The sequence below is a fragment of the Callionymus lyra genome, chromosome 15 (assembly GCF_982586985.1).
Source record: "Callionymus lyra chromosome 15, fCalLyr1.hap1.1, whole genome shotgun sequence".
Lineage (NCBI taxonomy): Eukaryota > Metazoa > Chordata > Actinopteri > Syngnathiformes > Callionymidae > Callionymus > Callionymus lyra.
The window spans coordinates 6,611,153-6,635,670 of NC_141832.1; the positions used below are offsets into that span (position 1 = coordinate 6,611,153).

Below are 24,518 nucleotides of genomic sequence, written 5' to 3' on the forward strand. Positions count from 1 at the left end.
CAAAGGAACCAACCGTCTCTCGTGTTTCTCGCCTCCAGTGCGGATGTATTTATGTGTCGGACCGAGCATGCGCAGTGAAGGAACTGCCAAAGAAATTGGTGCGCCCTTTTTTCTATTGAGCTGCTTGTTGACTGTTGTTATAGCAGCAGGTTCTTGGCGCCTGTGGGACCAAACCCGAGTTCATACCGAGACTCACTCGCTGTCGGTGCAACATGCCCAGAAGAAAGGTGAGCGTTGTGCTCGTGCTCGTCCACGGATCGAACATCACGTCATGGTCGTGTCGACCTCACACCGTCAGTGCAGATACATATCGACAGGAAACGTTGCATTTGTTTAACTTTGACTTTCATTTGCTGTCATTTTGACCGTCATTTTGAATGTTTGGTAGCTTAGCTTAGCTCGTGTACTAATGCCACGCAAGGATGTTGCTGTTGTTCAGATTCACACGTTCATCATTTCACACCTGTGAACGATCACTCGGTGTGTGTTTACATGTGTGATCACCGGAGGAAAGTGTGTGTTTAATGGAAAGATGCGATTTGATCTGACGCGGAAAGAACTGTTCGAACGAAGCGAGGCGCCAGCACCAAAACAACACGCTGATTGGTCAGTGTCGAGAAACGCTTGGTTGTCATTGGGCATAACATAATCAAGCCCCGCCCACGTCGCTAATTCATTGGCCGTATGCAAATCGCGCCCACGACTGTTGTGATGTTGTCAAATAGTGCTCCATGTGGCGGGTGATTGATGCGCTGTTGTCAAATAGTGCTCCATGTGGCGGGTGATTGATGCGCTGTTGTCAAATAGTCATCATGTTTCGGGTGATTGATGCGCTGTTGTCAAATGGTCATCATGTGGCGGGTGATTGATGTGCCGTTGTCAAATGGTCATCATGTGGCGGGTGATTGATGCGCCGTTGTCAAATAATTATCATGTGGCGGGTGATTGATGCGCTGTTGTCAAATAGTCATCATGTGGCGGGTGATTGATGCGCTGTTGTCAAATAGTCATCATGTGGCGGGTGATTGATGCGCTGTTGTCAAATAGTCATCATGTGGCGGGTGATTGATGCGCTGTTGTCAAATAGTCATCATGTGGCGGCTGATTGATGCGCTGTTGTCAAATAGTCATCATGTGGCGGGTGATTGATGCGCTGTTGTCAAATAGTCATCATGTGGCGGGTGATTGATGCGCTGTTGTCAAATAGTCATCATGTGGCGGGTGATTGATGCGCTGTTGTCAAATAGTCATCATGTGGCGGGTGATTGATGCGCTTTTGTCAAATAGTCATTATGTGGCGGGTGATTGATGCGCTGTTGTCAAATAGTCATCATGTGGCGGGTGATTGATGCGCTGTTGTCAAATAGTGCTCCATGTGGCGGGTGATTGATGCGCTGTTGTCAAATAGTCATCATGTGGCGGGTGATTGATGCGCTTTTGTCAAATAGTCATCATGTGGCGGGTGATTGATGCGCTGTTGTCAAATAGTCATCATGTGGCGGGTGATTGATGCGCTGTTGTCAAATAGTCATCATGTGGCGGGTGATTGATGCGCTGTTGTCAAATAGTCATCATGTGGCGGGTGATTGATGCGCTGTTGTCAAATAGTCATCATGTGGCGGGTGATTGATGCACTGTTGTCAAATGGTCATCATGTGGCGGGTGATTGATGCGCTGTTGTCAAATGGTCATCATGTGGCGGGTGATTGATGCGCTGTTGTCAAATAATTATCATGTGGCGGATGATTGATGCGCTGTTGTCAAATAGTCATCATGTTTCGGGTGATTGATGCGCTGTTGTCAAATAGTCATCATGTGGCGGGTGATTTATGCGCTGTTGTCAAATAATTATCATGTGGCGGGTGATTGATGCGCCGTTGTCAAATGGTCATCATGTGGCGGGTGATTGATGCGCCGTTGTCAAATGGTCATCATGTGGCGGGTGATTGATGCGCCGTTGTCAAATGGTCATCATGTGGCGGGTGATTGATGCGCCGTTGTCAAATGGTCATCATGTGGCGGGTGATTGATGCGCCGTTGTCAAATAATTATCATGTGGCGGGTGATTGATGCGCCGTTGTCAAATAGTCATCATGTGGCGGGTGATTGATGCGCTGTTGTCAAATAGTCATCAGGTGGCGGGTGATTGATGCGCTGTTGTCAAATAGTCATCATGTGGCGGGTGATTGATGCGCTGTTGTCAAATACTCATCATGTGGCGGGTGATTGATGCGCTGTTGTCAAATGGTCATCATGTGGCGGGTGATTGATGCGCTGTTGTCAAATGGTCATCATGTGGCGGGTGATTGATGCGCTGTTGTCAAATAATTATCATGTGGCGGGTGATTGATGCGCTGTTGTCAAATAATTATCATGTGGCGGGTGATTGATGCGCTGTTGTCAAATGGTCATCATGTGGCGGGTGATTGATGCGCTGTTGTCAAATGGTCATCATGTGGCGGGTGATTGATGCGCTGTTGTCAAATGGTCATCATGTGGCGGGTGATTGATGCGCTGTTGTCAAATGGTCATCATGTGGCGGGTGATTGATGCGCTGTTGTCAAATGGTCATCATGTGGCGGGTGATTGATGCGCTGTTGTCAAATGGTCATCATGTGGCGGGTGATTGATGCGCTGTTGTCAAATGGTCATCATGTGGCGGGTGATTGATGCGCTGTTGTCAAATGGTCATCATGTGGCGGGTGATTGATGCGCTGTTGTCAAATGGTCATCATGTGGCGGGTGATTGATGCGCTGTTGTCAAATGGTCATCATGTGGCGGGTGATTGATGCGTTGTTGTCAAATAGTCATCATGTTTCGGGTGATTGATGCGCTGTTGTCAAGTAGTCATCATGTGGCGGGTGATTGATGCGCTGTTGTCAAGTAGTCATCATGTGGCGGGTGATTGATGCGCTGTTGTCAAATAGTCATCATGTGGCGGGTGATTGATGCGCTGTTGTCAAATAGTCATCATGTGGCGGGTGATTGATGCGCTGTTGTCAAATAGTCATCATGTGGCGGGTGATTGATGCGCTGTTGTCAAATAGTCATCATGTGGCGGGTGATTGATGCGCTGTTGTCAAATAGTCATCATGTGGCGGGTGATTTATGCGCTGTTGTCAAATAGTCATCATGTGGCGGGTGATTGATGCGCCGTTGTCAAATAATTATCATGTGGCGGGTGATTGATGCGCTGTTGTCAAATAGTCATCATGTGGCGGATGATTGATGCGCTGTTGTCAAATAGTCATCATGTGGCGGGTGATTGATGCGCCGTTGTCAAATAGTCATCATGTGGCGGGTGATTGATGCGCCGTTGTCAAATAGTCATCATGTGGCGGGTGATTGATGCGCCGTTGTCAAATAGTCATCATGTGGCGGGTGATTGATGCGCCGTTGTCAAATAGTCATCATGTGGCGGGTGATTGATGCGCCGTTGTCAAATAGTCATCATGTGGCGGGTGATTGATGCGCCGTTGTCAAATAGTCATCATGTGGCGGGTGATTGATGCGCCGTTGTCAAATAGTCATCATGTGGCGGGTGATTGATGCGCTGTTGTCAAATAGTCATCATGTGGCGGGTGATTGATGCGCTGTTGTCAAATAGTCATCATGTGGCGGGTGATTGATGCGCCGTTGTCAAATAGTCATCATGTGGGGGGGGATTGATCCGCTGTTGTCAAATAGTCATCATGTGGCGGGTGATTGATGCGCTGTTGTCAAATAGTCATCATGTGGCGGGTGATTGATGCGCCGTTGTCAAATAGTCATCATGTGGCGGGTGATTGATGCGCCGTTGTCAAATAGTCATCATGTGGCGGGTGATTGATGCGCCGTTGTCAAATAGTCATCATGTGGCGGGTGATTGATGCGCCGTTGTCAAATAGTCATCATGTGGCGGGTGATTGATGCGCCGTTGTCAAATAGTCATCATGTGGCGGGTGATTGATGCGCCGTTGTCAAATAGTCATCATGTGGCGGGTGATTGATGCGCCGTTGTCAAATAGTCATCATGTGGCGGGTGATTGATGCGCCGTTGTCAAATAGTCATCATGTGGCGGGTGATTGATGCGCCGTTGTCAAATAGTCATCATGTGGCGGGTGATTGATGCGCTGTTGTCAAATACTCATCATGTGGCGGGTGATTGATGCGCCGTTGTCAAATAGTCATCATGTGGCGGGTGATTGATGCGCCGTTGTCAAATAGTCATCATGTGGCGGGTGATTGATGCGCCGTTGTCAAATAGTCATCATGTGGCGGGTGATTGATGCGCCGTTGTCAAATAGTCATCATGTGGCGGGTGATTGATGCGCTGTTGTCAAATAGTCATCATGTGGCGGGTGATTGATGCGCTGTTGTCAAATAGTCATCATGTGGCGGGTGATTGATGCGCTGTTGTCAAATAGTCATCATGTGGCGGGTGATTGATGCACTGTTGTCAAATGGTCATCATGTGGCGGGTGATTGATGCGCTGTTGTCAAATGGTCATCATGTGGCGGGTGATTGATGCGCTGTTGTCAAATAATTATCATGTGGCGGATGATTGATGCGCTGTTGTCAAATAGTCATCATGTTTCGGGTGATTGATGCGCTGTTGTCAAATAGTCATCATGTGGCGGGTGATTTATGCGCTGTTGTCAAATAATTATCATGTGGCGGGTGATTGATGCGCCGTTGTCAAATGGTCATCATGTGGCGGGTGATTGATGCGCCGTTGTCAAATAATTATCATGTGGCGGGTGATTGATGCGCCGTTGTCAAATAGTCATCATGTGGCGGGTGATTGATGCGCTGTTGTCAAATAGTCATCAGGTGGCGGGTGATTGATGCGCTGTTGTCAAATAGTCATCATGTGGCGGGTGATTGATGCGCTGTTGTCAAATACTCATCATGTGGCGGGTGATTGATGCGCTGTTGTCAAATGGTCATCATGTGGCGGGTGATTGATGCGCTGTTGTCAAATGGTCATCATGTGGCGGGTGATTGATGCGCTGTTGTCAAATAATTATCATGTGGCGGGTGATTGATGCGCTGTTGTCAAATAATTATCATGTGGCGGGTGATTGATGCGCTGTTGTCAAATGGTCATCATGTGGCGGGTGATTGATGCGCTGTTGTCAAATGGTCATCATGTGGCGGGTGATTGATGCGCTGTTGTCAAATGGTCATCATGTGGCGGGTGATTGATGCGCTGTTGTCAAATGGTCATCATGTGGCGGGTGATTGATGCGCTGTTGTCAAATGGTCATCATGTGGCGGGTGATTGATGCGCTGTTGTCAAATGGTCATCATGTGGCGGGTGATTGATGCGCTGTTGTCAAATGGTCATCATGTGGCGGGTGATTGATGCGCTGTTGTCAAATGGTCATCATGTGGCGGGTGATTGATGCGCTGTTGTCAAATGGTCATCATGTGGCGGGTGATTGATGCGTTGTTGTCAAATAGTCATCATGTTTCGGGTGATTGATGCGCTGTTGTCAAGTAGTCATCATGTGGCGGGTGATTGATGCGCTGTTGTCAAGTAGTCATCATGTGGCGGGTGATTGATGCGCTGTTGTCAAATAGTCATCATGTGGCGGGTGATTGATGCGCTGTTGTCAAATAGTCATCATGTGGCGGGTGATTGATGCGCTGTTGTCAAATAGTCATCATGTGGCGGGTGATTGATGCGCTGTTGTCAAATAGTCATCATGTGGCGGGTGATTTATGCGCTGTTGTCAAATAGTCATCATGTGGCGGGTGATTGATGCGCCGTTGTCAAATAATTATCATGTGGCGGGTGATTGATGCGCTGTTGTCAAATAGTCATCATGTGGCGGATGATTGATGCGCTGTTGTCAAATAGTCATCATGTGGCGGGTGATTGATGCGCCGTTGTCAAATAGTCATCATGTGGCGGGTGATTGATGCGCCGTTGTCAAATAGTCATCATGTGGCGGGTGATTGATGCGCCGTTGTCAAATAGTCATCATGTGGCGGGTGATTGATGCGCCGTTGTCAAATAGTCATCATGTGGCGGGTGATTGATGCGCCGTTGTCAAATAGTCATCATGTGGCGGGTGATTGATGCGCCGTTGTCAAATAGTCATCATGTGGCGGGTGATTGATGCGCCGTTGTCAAATAGTCATCATGTGGCGGGTGATTGATGCGCTGTTGTCAAATAGTCATCATGTGGCGGGTGATTGATGCGCTGTTGTCAAATAGTCATCATGTGGCGGGTGATTGATGCGCCGTTGTCAAATAGTCATCATGTGGGGGGGGATTGATCCGCTGTTGTCAAATAGTCATCATGTGGCGGGTGATTGATGCGCTGTTGTCAAATAGTCATCATGTGGCGGGTGATTGATGCGCCGTTGTCAAATAGTCATCATGTGGCGGGTGATTGATGCGCCGTTGTCAAATAGTCATCATGTGGCGGGTGATTGATGCGCCGTTGTCAAATAGTCATCATGTGGCGGGTGATTGATGCGCCGTTGTCAAATAGTCATCATGTGGCGGGTGATTGATGCGCCGTTGTCAAATAGTCATCATGTGGCGGGTGATTGATGCGCCGTTGTCAAATACTCATCATGTGGCGGGTGATTGATGCGCCGTTGTCAAATAGTCATCATGTGGCGGGTGATTGATGCGCCGTTGTCAAATAGTCATCATGTGGCGGGTGATTGATGCGCCGTTGTCAAATAGTCATCATGTGGCGGGTGATTGATGCGCTGTTGTCAAATACTCATCATGTGGCGGGTGATTGATGCGCCGTTGTCAAATAGTCATCATGTGGCGGGTGATTGATGCGCCGTTGTCAAATAGTCATCATGTGGCGGGTGATTGATGCGCCGTTGTCAAATAGTCATCATGTGGCGGGTGATTGATGCGCCGTTGTCAAATAGTCATCATGTGGCGGGTGATTGATGCGCCGTTGTCAAATAGTCATCATGTGGCGGGTGATTGATGCGCTGTTGTCAAATAGTCATCATGTGGCGGGTGATTGATGCGCGTGTATTTTTACTTCTTTTTTTAATCCTCATTATTATTGCTTTTATTGTGTATTATTTATGCATTATGTGATTATAATATATATTGTTTATTTTCATGTGTGTGTTAAGTCTTGCTATAATGTTTTTGGACAGTAACTTTTTAACTGCTGTCAACTTTTAACTTTTTTTTTTATACGTTTGATTATAGTATTTATTGTCTAGTGCTCAACCCGATCTCCACATTATGGATCAGTTCTTATGATATTGGGAACAAAAATAGCCTTTATTTCACATTAATTGTCATTGATGTGGATGTAGAAGTTTTTCATACGTATATTTGATTGATTTCTAAAAAATACTATAATAAATTCCATTTCTAAAAAATACTATAATAAATTCCATTATTTGCTTTAAAAAAAAGATAAATATTTTTGCCTTATTATCAAAATACATCCAAACAGAATCAGAGTAATGCCTGATGACACTCGTTGTACTTCATAAATACTTAATTACTTACTTTTCATTCACCAAATCAAAATGTTAGTCTTTGTTTATTATTGTTTGCATTTTTGACATTGTTAACTTTACTTTGCCTCTCCTATTATTGCTCTTATTTATTTTGTAGTTTTTATATTATGTTGTCAAATATTTGTACATGTAAAACTACATAATCACGTTTGTATTTTTCTTCTACAAAGAGCCTGAAAAATTAAATGTTTCAAAAGAAAACGCAGATAAATGAAATAAATGTCTCTTAATAAGATGGTTTTTAAACAGAATGTATTATAATAATAAAAATAATAAACACCTCAACAACCGTCTCTCGCCACATCATGAAAGAATGTCCGTGTGTGTTGCCATGGCAACCACAGCCCCACCCCCACCCAGGACAGGGTCTTCATTTGAACCCCCTCATGCACCTCCATTGACGGTCATGTGGAGGGACCTCCTGCTCCAGACCCAGTCCCTGAACCTGCTCCAGACCCCGGCCCTGGACCCGCACACATAGATCCCAGACTCTTGATTGACAGCATGGGCTCCATGTTGGACTATCCTCTGTCCAGAACCGTCAGCTCTGACGTCAGTCAAAGACGAGTCACGCGCGGTGAGTAGTGAGACCCTGATCCGTGTCTCTTCCGTCCCCTCAGAGGCCCGCGGGCAGCAGCTCGGACGGGACCGAGGACTCGGATTTTTCCGCCGATCTCGAGCAACCCGAGGCTGGCGTGCACGCGCGCCGACGCACCAGCACGCGCCTGACCCGCACGTCACTGCGCCTCAGCCGGAACTCTCAAGGTAAAGTGTTCGCGCGGACGAGTCGCACATTTAAAGGAACATTCCAGGGTTGAAGGTGTTGGATTCAAACGTCATCAACACGTTCGCTTCCTTCTTTAGCCTCCATTTTGTGTCTGTCGAGCCACAGCTTCACGATGCTAACTAGCTACGTTATGCTAACTGACGCCAGAGGATGACGTGTGAATATAATATTGAATAACTACGTTAATAATAAATATTTTATCTCTTATTTCATCACCTGAGTAGTATAAGTTCAGTAGACACGTGTCCTTTATTAGTTAGTATAGTTGTACTTTATGTGTACTTTACTGTAGTTTATTTGTTGGAAAATGTTTAAATTTAGCAAAAAAAAAAAAAAAAGTTTTAACTTCAAAGCAGCAAACAACTTGTTGTTTTGTAAATATTTTATATCAAAGAACATAGAAATGTTGTCGCAGGACATTTCAAAATTCCTAATTTGATCATTAAAGTAATTCAAAAGTCATTTTTCAAAATTGATACGCTTTTAAATTCAATAGAAAAATGTGGTTTAATTACAAAAAAAAGTAATGAGTGAGTCACGTGACTGGCTTTTAATTATTTAAATGGTTTTTAACCATTCAAAATAGAAAAGACTGAATTTAATTCTTAGTTTTGAACTAAAGTAAGTCAACTTTTCACCACTAACCAGATGAATCAAGTCAAATACCTCATAACTGAATGTGTTTCTATTTTGAATTAAAGATGGAATAATGTTAACCTTAATAAATAACAAGTAGCGTGAAAAGCTAATATTTTTGCTGTAATTTCCTACATTTAATAATGTATAACTTGATTCATTTACAGGCTTGAATCATCTTCATCGATCAGACGCATCACATGTTCTGACGACTCAGCAGTGATTTCATAAATATCTCAGTTTGTTCGATCAAAGGGAAGTTAAGATAATATGATCGTGTTATGGCAGGAAATAATCCTCTAATATGATGTGTGTTGTGATGTTCTTCACTACTTCCTATTGTTTTTGTCCGGTCATCGAACATCTGTCCAGACAGGCCGACCCCACTCACACCCGACCTCTGACCTCTGACCTCTGACCTCCTTCTACTCACCACCATCAGAAGGAACCGACGGCCAGGTAGACCTTCTGCACCTGAACCTCTGTGTCTTCCTCGCAGACAGCAGCTCGTCTCACGCGGCCGTGAGTCCAGATGAAGCTGCGGACGAAGCATCTTCCGCCGTCTTCACCTCCGGCCGCAGGGTCACTCGCAGCCAGCAGGGGGCGACACACTCCGCCGCCAAAAAGTACCCGCTGCGCCAGAGCAGGTCGTCCGGGTCTGACACCGAGACCAACGGTAAGACTCCTTCAGGTTCACTTTGACTGTTGTAGGTCGATGATGGCGGGGTCACGTGACTCTTGTTCGGTCAGGGTTCATAGAAGGTGAAGGTTCGAGAGACGTTCCGTTAGAGAGACTTGAATAGAGAAGACGATGAAGTCGGTTCGCAAACATTTGAAATGTAACATTCAATGTCCCGATGTCGTCACGCGAAACCTCCGCTCCATGTCGGTTTGACACGGGTCAAAGGTCAAAGGTGAGGTCGCTAATCCGCCCGCTCGTCCCGCTCGCCAGGCCTGAAGAGGCGCGCCGAGCACGAGGAGTCGCCGCCGCGCACGCCGACGGGGAACGCGGCCTCGTCCGAGTCGGACCTCGACGCCTGCGGCTCGTCCGGCAACGACGCCGCCGTCTCGCAGGAGGAGGACGAGCGTCTGGCCAAGGAGCTGTCGCTCAAGGAGGCGGCGGAGCACGACCTCTCGCACCGGCCCAAGCGCCGACGCTTCCACGAGAGCTACAACTTCAACATGAAGTGCCCGACGCCCGGGTGCAACTCCCTGGGTGAGCCGCCGCCGTCAGTGGCGCCGAAACGTGTGGTTAACGTGACCTTTCACCTCTTAGGTCACCTGACCGGGAGACACGAGAGACATTTTTCCATCTCAGGATGTCCTCTCTACCACAATCTGTCCGTGGACGAATGCAAGGTATGATCCTCTGACGACGCACGACACGCCTTTATTTTTAACGTTTTTTATTACATTGTTTCAAACACATGGACGTCCAAGTGTTAGAGTCTCATACGAATGTGTAGAACATCAATCTTATATAGGTATATAGTCACTATACATGTGTATATTACTACTTTAAAATGATCATAATGATGATTAAAGTAAAGAAATGAAAGAAGGTAAAGAACACCAGTGAACCGACAACTAGTTTGAACCTGGTTAATGATCTGTTAAAGTACAGAACACCTTTGAACAAATCATTATTTGAATGTGCTTTTATATATGAAGATCTTAAATCCTTACATCCCAACTATATTCTCCATAAATGGTGGTTCTAATCTTGATTTGTTCATGAATTGAACTGACAAACACAAAATAAAATAAACACATTTCAATACAATTACAGTCATTAAAACCAAGTTTTTAGTAGATTTTAGTGGGTTTTTTTTTTCTAGTATCACCATAACTTTTCTGCTGTAGTTATTACAAATATTATATATTTATTAATAATCAAACGCGTATCTCTGTAAAACGTAGCAGCGACTCCACCATAATGAGAGACCGGCAAACAATTATAGTTATGATTCAAATGATACAAACATTTATACTGGATTATTTCAGGGGTTACATCATGAACCTGTCAATGAAATCCCTTGTTTTGTTTGGGGTCGCGCGGGTGTCAAGGACCCGCTCCCCTCTGGCTTTGCCGCCCAGATACGGCTGTTAAACAAAATAAAATAAAGAAGGATCAGACTGTAATAAAACATCAGTGATTCAGAAACTTCTTTTGACCTCGTTCAACTAGAGCGTTGTGCAGAAAGGCATCATGGGAGGTCAGTGTTTTGTTGCACCGTAAGTGAGGTGCGTGTGGTTGAAGTGTTTGTAGAAATCAATCACATGTTGGCGTAGATCGCTAACGCGGCGCGACGAGGGGGCCGTAGACCCTGCAAAGATGGAGCTCCTTCATCTCCCGCACATCAGCCGAACCTCCCGACGACGAGTCGGCGCCGCGGGTCTGACCCGTCGGCCATGTTTTGACAGGGGAAGGCGCCGACGCGGGAAAAGGCGGCGAGCGAGGAGCGGACTCTGTCGCACCGGCAGGACGAGAACCGACACGCCACCAGGAGCCAGGTACGCATGACGCACCTGCTCCATCACACGCCGTCAGAAGCTTTAATGAGATCCTGAATTCAGCCCGAGAGAAGCACTTCCTGTTAATATGTTGGCGAGAGGAAGTTTATTGCAGCTGCGCCGCCGCTCGCCTCCGCTCATAAAAGCTTCTCAGTCTGACTTCATGCTGCGAGCGATCAGTCAGGAAGAGAAACTGCATCGACACACAACTGGATATTACAAGTATAACCAGGAGGTAAAGTTTCCTCTTGTGTGACCAGAATGATACGTGGATGATATTATGATTATATGAGCGGATACTAGTTCAACAACATGTTTGGTTAATGGACGAGCATCGGATTCGTTATCGAGCAATAAGTTTTTATGAGCTTATTGCTTTTTTAAAGTGTCTTTTTACACAATTCTCAGTAGTATTACTCCACAATTCTCCGTAGTATTACTCCACGATTCTCATTATTATTACTCCACAATTCTCAGTAGTATTACTCCACAATTATCCATAGTATTACTCCACAATTCTATGTATTATTACTCCACAATTATCCATAGTATTACTCTGCGATTCTCTAGTATTACTCCACGATTGTCAGTAGTATTACTTCACGATACTCTGTAGTATTACTCCAGGATACTCTGTACTATTACTCCACGATTCTCTGTAGTACTACTCCACTATTATCAGTAGTATTACTCCAGGATACTCTGTAGTATTACTCCAGGATACTCTGTAGTATTTTTCCAAAATTCGCCCTAGTATTACTCCACAATTATCCATAGTCTTACTCCACAATTCTCCATAGTATTACTCTACATTTCTATGTATCATTACTCCACAATTATCCATAGTTTTACTCCACGATTCTCTGTAGTATTACTCCACGATTCCACACTCCACACTATTAAATCTTGTTGACCATAACCACACCCACACTGCTGTGATTGGTCAAGCGTGGAGGTTTGTCACCGCGCGTCGTCAATGGTTCTCTCCACCTCCAAGGGACTCGTTGTATAAACAAAGCGTGATTACAGCTGGAGGAGGAGTGAAGCCATTATTTCTATCATGGAAGAAGTCGTTCATGTGGTGTCGGAGACACTTCTGTTTTCACAACAATGCAGTTACAACGTTTGAACAGCAGAGGGAGCGAAACAAGTATTTGTTTAAAAACGCAACGAATGAGTCGATCCTGACGAGTCTCCTCAGCTTTCATCGATCGACATGTGTTTCCAGGGCCCGACCGAGCACCAGCTCAGCTACAAGGAGAAGGTGACGGACCTGAGGAGGAAGAGGAACAGCAGCCTCAACAAGGAGGAGAAGGACAAGCACACGGTCGGTAGACGAGCGAGTGTTTTTGACGACGGTCCAAACCCGTGGTGTGTCTTCCCAGGATCACCGGCAGACGCACGGCAGCAGCCGCGAGCCTCTGCTGGAGAACATCACCAGCGACTACGACCTGGAGCTGTTCAGGAAAGCGCAGGCACGTGCATCGGAAGACCTTGTAAGAGAGTCATCTTCACCTCCGTCTGCTGCTGCTGCTCTTCTGTTCCTCCTGTGTTCGCTGCTCTCGCCATCTTCTCATCACACGTTTCATCGTTTCATCGTTTCACCTTTTTCACGTTTCATCGTTTGCTTGAAATAGCGAAACACTTTTTTATTTTTTTTATTTTTTTTAACTTCTTTATTGTTAATTCACATCAATCGTAGATGACATATCCATAATATGTAGTACACATGCAACAAGGTACTCCTATTCAAGTCACCCATCAGGTAGATACATGAAACACAGCGATACAAATACTTTATTTTCTGGAACTCCTGTTGTGTTATCAGTTTTATCTTGACCTTTAAAGTATATACTTTATTGAATATTGTTTTGATTGTTTAAGCGCTTTGTGACCCTGGTCTGGAAAAGCGCTATATAAATAAAAATAACTTACTTACAAAGGCAATTCAAAAAGAAAAAAGAATACCAAAAATAAAAACAAACAAAAACAAAAATAACCTTTACCTTGAGACAAATTAAGATAGAGCTAAACATTCAGTTCGACAGTATCTGTGTTCAGATGATGCGTCTCAATTATACTTTTAGTTCTTCAGAACTGAAACAATAAGTTTGAGGAGGAAGAGAAGTAAAACAAATCCACAAAAACAAATCACAATTGTATTACAACAGTAATTGCTCACCAACCAACCAGTTCTTGTCCCTAATATTGAATGACAGGACCATCTTTTTTCAAACAAAGGGACTTTAAGTTGCAGTTTGTCAGTCATTTTTTTCCATCTGGTAAACTTTAGCTTCTGTTTCCAGCGAAACACATTTTAAACGTTTTTTTTTTTTCCACAGAGGTCAGTTTTTTCTTTCTCTCCATGTTCCTCCTTCAGTCAGCGTTTGTCTGGAAGTCTCCGCGGCGCTAGTCCCCCTCCTCTGAAGCCTCTGTGTCTCTGCCCGAGCAGGAGAAGCTGCGTCTGGCCGGCCAGGTGTCCGAGGGCAGCAACATGATCAAGACCATCGTGTTCGGCCGCTACGAGCTGGACACCTGGTACCACTCGCCCTACCCGGAGGAGTACGCCCGGCTGGGCCGACTCTACATGTGCGAGTTCTGCCTCAAGTACATGAAGAGCCAGACCATCCTGCGGCGCCACATGGTGAGACGACTTGAATGGTAGTACTTGAAAACGAGCCGCTACACTGTACCTGTCATCAGAGTATTATTGATTTATTATTGATGGAACACATCCTGGTGAAACTTTCATTTAGAGAAAAGATCAGAAGATTTTTCCATGATTTCAACTTGAATGATTAGTTTCAATAAACCTTAAATTCATGAAGATATACTTTGATGAGTGTGTGACACGTGTGTGTCTGCAGGCCAAGTGTGTGTGGAAGCATCCGCCTGGAGACGAGATCTACAGGAAGACCAACATCTCCGTGTTCGAGGTGGACGGGAAGAAGAACAAGGTGAGGACGAGTCATTATTGTGTCCTGCTCCTGTCGCGGTCAAGTCGTGCTTGAGTCATTATCGTGTCATGATCTTGTTATTATCGTGTCATGATCTTGTTATTATCGTGTCATGATCTTGTTATTATCGTGTCATGATCTTGTTATTATCGTGTCATGGTCGAGTCATTATCGTGTCATGATCTTGTTATTATCGTGTCATGATCTTGTTATTATCGTGTCATGATCGAGTCATTATCGTGTCATGATCTTGTTATTATCGTGTCATGATCTTGTTATTATCGTGTCATGATCTTGTTATTATCGTGTCATGGTCGAGTCATTATCGTGTCATGATCTTGTTATTATCGTGTCATGGTCGAGTCATTATCTTGTCATGGTCTTGTCATTATCGTGTCATGATCTTGTTATTATCGTGTCATGGTCGAGTCATTATCGTGTCATGATCTTGTTATTATCGTGTCATGGTCGAGTCATTATCTTGTCATGATCGAGTCATTATCGTGTCATGGTCGAGTCATTATCGTGTCATGGTCGAGTCATTATCTTGTCATGATCGAGTCATTATCGTGTCATGATCTTGTCATTAACGTGTCATGATCGAGTCATTATCGTGTCATGATCGAGTCATTATCGTGTCATGATCTTGTCATTAACGTGTCATGATCGAGTCATTATCGTGTCATGATCGAGTCATTATCGTGTCATGATCTTGTCATTAACGTGTCATGATCGAGTCATTATCGTGTCATGATCGAGTCATTATCGTGTCATGATCGAGTCATTATCGTGTCATGATCGAGTCATTATCGTGTCATGATCGAGTCATTATCGTGTCATGGTCTTGTCATTATCGTGTCATGATCGAGTCATTATCGTGTCATGATCGAGTCATTATCGTGTCATGGTCTTGTCATTATCGTGTCATGGTCTTGTCATGATCGAGTCATTATCTTGTCATTATCGTGTCATGATCGAGTCATTATCGAGTCATGATCTTGTCATTATTGTGTCATGATCGAGTCATTATCGTGTCATGATCGAGTCATGATCTTGTCATTATTGTGTCATTATCGTGTCATAATCGTGTCATGGTCTTGTCATTATCGTGTCATGATCACGTCATTATCGTGTCATGATCGAGTCATTATCGTGTCATGATCGAGTCATTATCGTGTCATGATCGAGTCATTATCGTGTCATAATCGAGTCATTATCGTGTCATGGTCTTGTCATTACCGTGTCATGGTCTTGTCATTATCGTTTCATGATCGAGTCATTATCGAGTCATTATCGAGTCATGGTCTTGTCATTATCGTGTCATGATCGAGTCATTATCGTGTCATTATCGTGTCATGATCGAGTCATGGTCTTGTCATGATCGAGTCATTATCGTGTCATGATCGAGTCATTATCGTGTCATGGCTTGTCATGATCGAGTCATTATCGTGTCATGATCGAGTCATTATCGTGTCATGGTCTTGTCATGATCGTGTCATGATCGAGTCATTATCGTGTCATTATCGTGTCATGATCGAGTCATTATCGAGTCATGGTCTTGTCATTATCGTGTCATGGTCTTGTCATGATCGTGTCATGTTCTTGTCATGATCGAGTCATTATCGTGTCATGATCGAGTCATTATCGAGTCATTATCGTGTCATTATCGTGTCATGATCGAGTCATGGTCTTGTCATGATCGAGTCATGGTCTTGTCATGATCGAGTCATTATCGTGTCATGATCGAGTCATTATCGTGTCACGGTCTTGTCATTATCATGTCATGATCTTGTCATTATCGTGTCATGATAGTGTCATGATCGAGTCATTATCGTGTCATTATCGTGTCATGATCGAGTCATTATCGAGTCATGGTCTTGTCATTATCGTGTCATGGTCTTGTCATGATCGTGTCATGTTCTTGTCATGATCGAGTCATTATCGTGTCATGATCGAGTCATTATCGAGTCATTATCGTGTCATTATCGTGTCATGATCGAGTCATGGTCTTGTCATTATCGAGTCATGATCGTGTCATGATCGAGTCATTATCGTGTCATTATCGTGTCATGATCGAGTCATTATCGAGTCATGGTCTTGTCATTATCGTGTCATGGTCTTGTCATGATCGTGTCATGTTCTTGTCATGATCGAGTCATTATCGTGTCATGATCGAGTCATTATCGAGTCATTATCGTGTCATTATCGTGTCATGATCGAGTCATGGTCTTGTCATGATCGAGTCATGGTCTTGTCATGATCGAGTCATTATCGTGTCATGATCGAGTCATTATCGTGTCACGGTCTTGTCATTATCATGTCATGATCTTGTCATTATCGTGTCATGATAGTGTCATGATCGAGTCATTATCGTGTCATTATCGTGTCATGATCGAGTCATTATCGAGTCATGGTCTTGTCATTATCGTGTCATGGTCTTGTCATGATCGTGTCATGTTCTTGTCATGATCGAGTCATTATCGTGTCATGATCGAGTCATTATCGAGTCATTATCGTGTCATTATCGTGTCATGATCGAGTCATGGTCTTGTCATGATCGAGTCATGGTCTTGTCATGATCGAGTCATTATCGTGTCATGATCGAGTCATTATCGTGTCACGGTCTTGTCATTATCATGTCATGATCTTGTCATTATCGTGTCATGATAGTGTCATGTTTGAGTCATGATCGAGTCATTATCGTGTCATGGTCTTGTCATTAACGTGTCATGATCGAGTCATTATCGTGTCATGATCTTGTTATTATCGTGTCATGGTCTTGTCATTAACTTGTCATGATCGAGTCATTATCGTGTCATGATCGAGTCATTATCGTGTCATGGTCTTGTCATTAACTTGTCATGATCGAGTCATTATCGTGTCATGATCGAGTCATTATCGTGTCATGGTCTTGTCATTAACTTGTCATGATCGAGTCATTATCGTGTCATGATCGAGTCATTATCGTGTCATGATCTTGTCATTATCGTGTCATGATCTTGTCATTATCGTGTCATGATCGAGTCATTATCGTGTCATGATCGAGTCATTATCGTGTCATGATCGAGTCATTATCGTGTCATGATCGAGTCATTATCGTGTCATGATCGAGTCATTATCGTGTCATGATCTTGTTATTATCGTGTCATGATCGAGTCATTATCGTGTCATGATCTTGTCATTATCGTGTCATGATCGAGTCATTATCGTGTCATGATCTTGTCATTATCGTGTCATGATCGAGTCATTATCGTGTCATGATCTTGTCATTATCGTGTCATGATCTTGTCATTATCGTGTCATGATCGAGTCATTATCGTCATGATCTTGTCATTATCGTGTCATGATCTTGTTATTATCGTGTCATGATCTTGTCATTATCGTGTCATGATCGAGTCATTATCGTGTCATGATCTTGTTATTATCGTGTCATGATCTTGTCATTATCGTGTCATGATCGAGTCATTATCGTGTCATGATCTTGTTATTATCGTGTCATGATCTTGTCATTATCGTGTCATGATCGAGTCATTATCGTGTCATGATCTTGTTATTATCGTGTCATGATCGAGTCATTATCGTGTCATGATCGAGTCATTATCGTGTCATGATCTTGTCATTATCGTGTCATGATCGAGTCATTATCGTGTCATGATCGAGTCATTATCGTGTCATGATCGAGTCATTATCGTGTCATGATCTTGTTATTATCGTGTCATGATCTTGTCATTATCGTGTCATGATCGAGTCATTATCGTGTCATGATCTTGTCATTATCGTGTCATGATCGAGTCATTATCGTGTCATGATCTTGTCATTATCGTGTCATGATCGAGTCATTATCGTGTCATGATCTTGTCATTATCGTGTCATGATCTTGTCATTATCGTGTCATGATCGAGTCATTATCGTCATGATCTTGTCATTATCGTGTCATGATCGAGTCATTATCGTGTCATGATCGAGTCATTATCGTGTCATGATCGAGTCATTATCGTGTCATGATCTTGTCATTATCGTGTCATGGTCTTGTCATTATCGTGTCATGATCTTGTCATTATCGTGTCATGATCTTGTCATTATCGTGTCATGATCGAGTCATTATCGTGTCATGATCGAGTCATTATCGTGTCATGGTCGAGTCATTATCGTGTCATGATCTTGTTATTATCGTGTCATGGTCTTGTCATTATCGTGTCATGATCTTGTCATTATCGTGTCATGATCTTGTCATTATCGTGTCATGATCGAGTCATTATCGTGTCATGATCGAGTCATTATCGTGTCATGGTCGAGTCATTATCGTGTCATGATCTTGTCATTATCGTGTCATGATCTTGTCATTATCGTGTCATGATCGAGTCATTATCGTGTCATGATCGAGTCATTATCGTGTCATGGTCGAGTCATTATCGTGTCATGATCGAGTCATTATCGTGTCATGGTCGAGTCATTATCGTGTCATGATCGAGTCATTATCGTGTCATGGTCGAGTCATTATCGTGTCATGGTCGAGTCATTATCGTGTCATGGTCGAGTCTTGCCCAAATCATGCCCCAGTCCTGCCCGAGTCATGGTCGAGTCATAATGGTGTCATGGCTGAGTCTCATGAGTCCAAACCTCTTGCAGATCTACTGTCAGAACTTGTGTCTTCTGGCCAAACTCTTCCTGGACCACAAGACTCTGTACTACGACGTGGAGCCGTTTCTCTTCTACGTGATGACGGAGGCCGACAACACGGGCTGCCACCTGGTGGGCTACTTCTCCAAGGTGAGGACTCTCATCCTTCTCTTCAGACCTGGAGAAGAACTTGACTCATGGATTGTCTATTGCAGGAGAAGAACTCCTTCCTGAACTACAACGTGTCCTGCATCCTCACCATGCCTCAGTACATGAGGCAGGGATTCGGCAAGATGCTCATCGACTTCAGTGAGTTCATCAGTACTTAAGAAGTTCAGAGTGTAAAGAAAGTCTTAAGAAGCTCAGAGTGTAAAGAAAGACTTAAGAAGCTCAGATTGTAAAGAAGGACAAATGAAGCTCTGAGTGTAACGAAAGTCTAAAGAAGCTCACAGTGTAAAGAATGACTTAAGAAGCTCACAGTGTAAAGAAAGTCTTAAGACGATAAGAGTGTAAAGAAATACTTAAGAAGCTCAAAGTTTAAAGAATGACTTCAGTAGCTCAGAGTGTAAAGAAAGACTTAAGAAGCTCAGAATGTAAAGAGGGACTTAAGAAGCCCAGACTGTAAAGAAAGACTTAATAAGCTCAGAGTGTAAAGAAGGACTTAAGAAGCTCTAAGGAAAGACTTAAGAAGCTCAGAGTGTAAAGAAAGACTTAAGAAGCTCTCAGTGTAAAGAAAGACTCAAGAAGCTCAGAGTGTAAAGAAAGACTTAAGAAGCTCAGAGTGTAAACAACAACATGTCGCCAGGTTACCTGCTGTCCAAGGTGGAGGAGAAGGTAGGTTCTCCTGAGCGCCCCCTGTCTGACCTGGGCCTCATCAGCTATCGCAGCTACTGGAAGGAGGTGCTGCTGCGATACCTGCACAGCTTCCAGGGGAAGGAGATCTCCATCAAAGGTAGGAGGCGCAGGTGTGCTGGGGGCGGAGCTAACTCCTCTGTGGTGCAGAGATCAGCCAGGAGACGGCGGTCAACCCGGTGGACATCGTGAGCACGCTGCAGTCGCTGCAGATGCTCAAGTACTGGAAGGGCAAACACCTGGTCCTGAAGAGACAGGTAAGGTCGCCTCAGGTGTGACGCGCCGCCTCTATAGCGCCTCCTGTCTGCAGGACCTGATCGACGACTGGAAGTCCAAGGAGGGGAAACGCGGGAGCAGCAAGACCATCGACGCCAACGCCTTGAAGTGGACGCCGCCTAAAGGAACGTAGAGGAGCCGCGACACACACTTCCTGGTCCCACACTGGCATGAACGCACACACACACACACACACACACACACACACACACACACACACACACACACACACACACACACTCCGAGCTCATCAGTCACAGCCAGAGTCAGGACTGATGTGAGGGGCCTTATTATGAAGCATGTCTAATGTGAGGGGCCACATTATGAAGCAGGACTGATATGAGGGGCCACATTATGAACCAGACCTGATGTGAGGGGCCTTATTATGAAGCAGGACTGATGTGAGGGGCCACATTATGAAGCAGGACTGATGTGAGGGGCCACATTATGAAGCAGGACTGATATGAGGGGCCACATTATGAACCAGACCTGATGTGAGGGGCCTTATTATGAAGCAGGACTGATGTGAGGGGCCACATTATGAAGCAGGACTGATGTGAGGGGCCACATTATGAAGCAGGACTGATATGAGGGGCCACATTATGAAGCAGGACTGATATGAGGGGCCAAATTATGAACCAGACCTGATGTGAGGGGCCTTATTATGAAGCAGGACTGATGTGAGGGGCCTTATTATGAAGCAGGACTGATATGAGGGGCCACATTATGAACCAGGACTAATTTGAGGGGCCACATTATGAACCAGGACTGATGTGAGGGGCCACATTATGAACAAGGACTGATGTGAGGGGCCACATTATGAAGCAGGACTGATGTGAGGGGCCACATTATGAAGCAGGACTGATGTGAGGGGCCACATTATGAAGCAGGTCTAATGTGAGGGGCCACATTATGAAGCAGGACTGATGTGAGGGGCCACATTATGAAGCAGGTCTAATGTGAGGGGCCACATTATGAAGCAGGAGTGATGTGAGGGGCCACATTATGAACCAGGACTGATGTGAGGGGCCACATTATGAAGCAGGACTGATGTGAGGGGCCACATTATGAACCAGGACTGATGTGAGGGGCCACATTATGAAGCAGGACTGATGTGAGGGGCCACATTATGAACAAGGACTGATGTGAGGGGCCACATTATGAAGCAGGACTGATGTGAGGGGCCACATTATGAAGCAGGACTGATGTGAGGGGCCACATTATGAAGCAGGTCTAATGTAAGGGGCCACATTATGAAGCAGGAGTGATGTGAGGGGCCACATTATGAACCAGGACTGATGTGAGGGGCCACATTATGAAGCAGGACTGATGTGAGGGGCCACATAATGAACCAGACTTGATGTGAGGGGCCACATTATGAACCAGACATGATCAGTCGCACACAGACACATGATCCTCTGGCTGTGACTGAACCATGAAACTCAAGTTTGTTCCCACAAGAGTCGACTTGTTCTTCATGTGATGTTTGGCCCTCAAGTCTCTCTCACGTCTCCGGAGCCACAGACAGATCTCGACTCCACTGGTCTATGTTGTTCTAAGTCACGTTCTGTCCTTCAAATCTCAGCCAACATGAAACACTTTATTTTCTTCTGAGCAGTTTTACTTTGTGTTTACAAACGTTTCCTCACGTCATGACGAGGTCAGAGGTCAAAATAAATGGCTTTATTGTCAATGAAAACTTCACTGGATCGAGCGAGTCAAGAGTCACATGATGATGTTACGTCAGAGGAAACGCCATCCTTTCAAAATAAAACACCTTTCAGATTGAAATAATCAATAGAAGAGTAATCATTAGGTGTGTAGTAAAAGTCTAGTAACAATATATGTGTAGTATTGTCTAGTACTTTTATTGTCGTTTCACAGAAAAACACAGCGGTGAAACTGGCAACGAAATTTTGTTGCTTGGCAACCGTTAAAAAAGACACAGCATAGTTGCAGAAATTACAGACCACATGACTCTTGACGAAGTCGTGACTTTCATTTGTTTTCAAACCAAAATATGTCCAAACATCAGCTTTAAAAGCTGCTGGACTCACTGTATCCTCTCGTCCTCAGTCATCATTCTTCCTGTAGCTGCGGAGGACGTAACGACCGCTGCCATCTAGAGGCCGGAGATTTAATTGCAACACAAACATGAACAAACACCGAGAATATTTTCATGAAAAAAACCCTCAAAGATATTATTTGTCAAACACTTTATTGATATAAAACATAAAAGAACTTTGACCTTTGAACTTAACGACTGTGACGTGAACCTAGTCGTGAACACAAAACAAACTCGCAGACGCACACAGTGTCTCGCACACAGAAGGTTTGAGTTGTTGAGGTTGAAGGTTCCAATCCCGACACATTTGAAGTAACACCTGAGAACAGAAACACACACACACACACACACACACACACACACACACACACACACACACTCCTGATGAATGTTACAGTTGAGGGTTTGAATCCCACAGTTCCAGACGTGATTCATCTTTTCTGACAAACCGTTGCCTTCGTTGTCGTTTTGTGTTTCACTGGTTAATTTATTGCTGTTGTTGTGTTGAACTCGTTTTCTACTCCATGGTTTGTGCGTCGACCTGTAGATTGGATCTAATAAATGAACTCACACGACCCTCCGACTCGTTTGTTGTCACATGACGTGGTCACGTGACCAACGATGATCCGTCTTAAAAAAAGTGTGTGAATATGTCGTCTTGAAACACACAATGAGCAACTATTTTAGTCATTTATTGTCTTTTTTTAGCGTGTTTTTTCACTAAAAAAGAAACAATTGTTTTTTTCTTTTCAGTTTTTATCCGAACATAAACCAAACAACAAATATCTATCGATGAAGGTCGATCTGTTGATGAATAATTGTAAAGAAGGATGTAAACGATATATTTGTGATGTTTGTTTGTGACGCGCAGACCGGAACCGGAAATGTGAGAAGAAATACACTATTGGTTTAATCTGCAGCATTTTTCTGTCGTCTATTTGAAACACAGTTAAATTAATCGCATATTTAATGAACAGATCCAGTTCTTCTCAACAGAAACGGAGCAATTAAATAATAAATATCACGAAGTATCCAAGTCACGTGATCAATGGGATTGTTTACTAGGAACCAATTTTCAATGTTGTCACGCGGACTTTTCACGCTGATGCACCAGAGGGCAGCAGACGGTACGTTTTATAAAACATTAATCGTTACATTTTAAACGATTACACACGTTTTTTAACTTGAAGATAGAATATTGTTAAAGATTGTGATGAACCTTAAATATAAAACCATAACGTTGTTTCTAGCGGTTAGCATTGTTAGCGTTCCACGGAACCGGAAGCATCGCTTCATTGACTTCTTGAAAGATAATAGATTTGTTAATGAAATTAAATGTTTATTTACGTTGAAACTTCAGAAAAAAAGTTAAATCGCACACGTTTTATTAATGTTTATTTTTCTCTATAGACCGTCATTTATAGCAAATGTTTAAAACGTTATTTTACTATTTTAAATAATAAAGAATAATATAAACTTGGCTCTGATAGCTTGAATATAATAAACGAGTCTTATGTCTCACAACATATTTTTAATGAGTCAGACTTGAAGATGTTCTTCTTCTTTATTCATATTTCCACTTTTCTTGCGCGTCTGAAAGAAAGAAAAATCAAGTTTAAATCCATGGACCGTGTGTCTTATTGTGAAACAGGAAGTTGTTCACCTTCATCCAAACTTCTTCCCATCAGTCCCACGAACATCTCTGCTCTGTTTCCTGCTGAAGACATGAAGACTTCCTTTCACCTTTGACCTTTAACCATTCGCTTGAGCTTAACTGTAAACGTTCAAAAGTGTGTTTTATCTTCGACGTGTGTGAATCAGTTGAAAACGTTACACGCGTTTTTAAATAAAGGTTTACTTTGTAAAAACTCACCTGGACTTCTTCCCATCAGGCCGTGAAACGTCTGAGCTCTGGATCGTTTGAGAAGTTCTGACAGTCGCTCTGTGATCCGCCGCCGCACCGGCTACACACACATATACACTCTTGTTATACACACACATATACACTCATGTTATATTTACACACACATATACACTCGTGTTATATTTACACACACGTATACACTCTTGTTATACACACACATATACACTCTTGTTATATACACACACATATACACTCTTGTTATACACACACATATACACTCTTGTTATACACACACATATACACTCTTGTTATATACACACACATATACACTCTTGTTATACACACACATATACACTCTTGTTATACACACACATATACACTCATGTTATATTTACACACACATATACACTCGTGTTATATTTACACACACATATACACTCATGT

General features: G+C 43.8%; 1 protein-coding gene across 2 annotated transcripts; it reads left to right on the forward strand.

Moving 5' to 3' along the window:
• Window positions 1-75: 75 nt before the first annotated feature.
• Window positions 76-22,785, forward strand: LOC148064680 (histone acetyltransferase KAT7-like). 2 transcript variants are annotated; one of them, XM_087808879.1, is made up of 15 exons: window positions 76-227; window positions 8,124-8,268; window positions 9,426-9,602; window positions 9,879-10,142; window positions 10,203-10,285; window positions 11,351-11,440; window positions 12,669-12,767; window positions 12,826-12,936; window positions 13,893-14,084; window positions 14,308-14,397; window positions 19,027-19,167; window positions 19,233-19,326; window positions 19,823-19,969; window positions 20,020-20,126; window positions 20,180-22,785. In XM_087808879.1, the coding sequence occupies exons 1-15, from the start codon at window positions 213-215 to the stop codon at window positions 20,276-20,278; spliced, it is 1,854 nt and encodes a 617-aa protein (XP_087665005.1). In that variant the 5' UTR covers window positions 76-212; the 3' UTR covers window positions 20,279-22,785. The 2 variants fall into 2 exon arrangements, with proteins under 2 accessions (XP_087665005.1, XP_087665006.1); XM_087808880.1 differs by having other exon boundaries at window positions 12,826-12,915.
• Window positions 22,786-24,518: the final 1,733 nt, after the last annotated feature.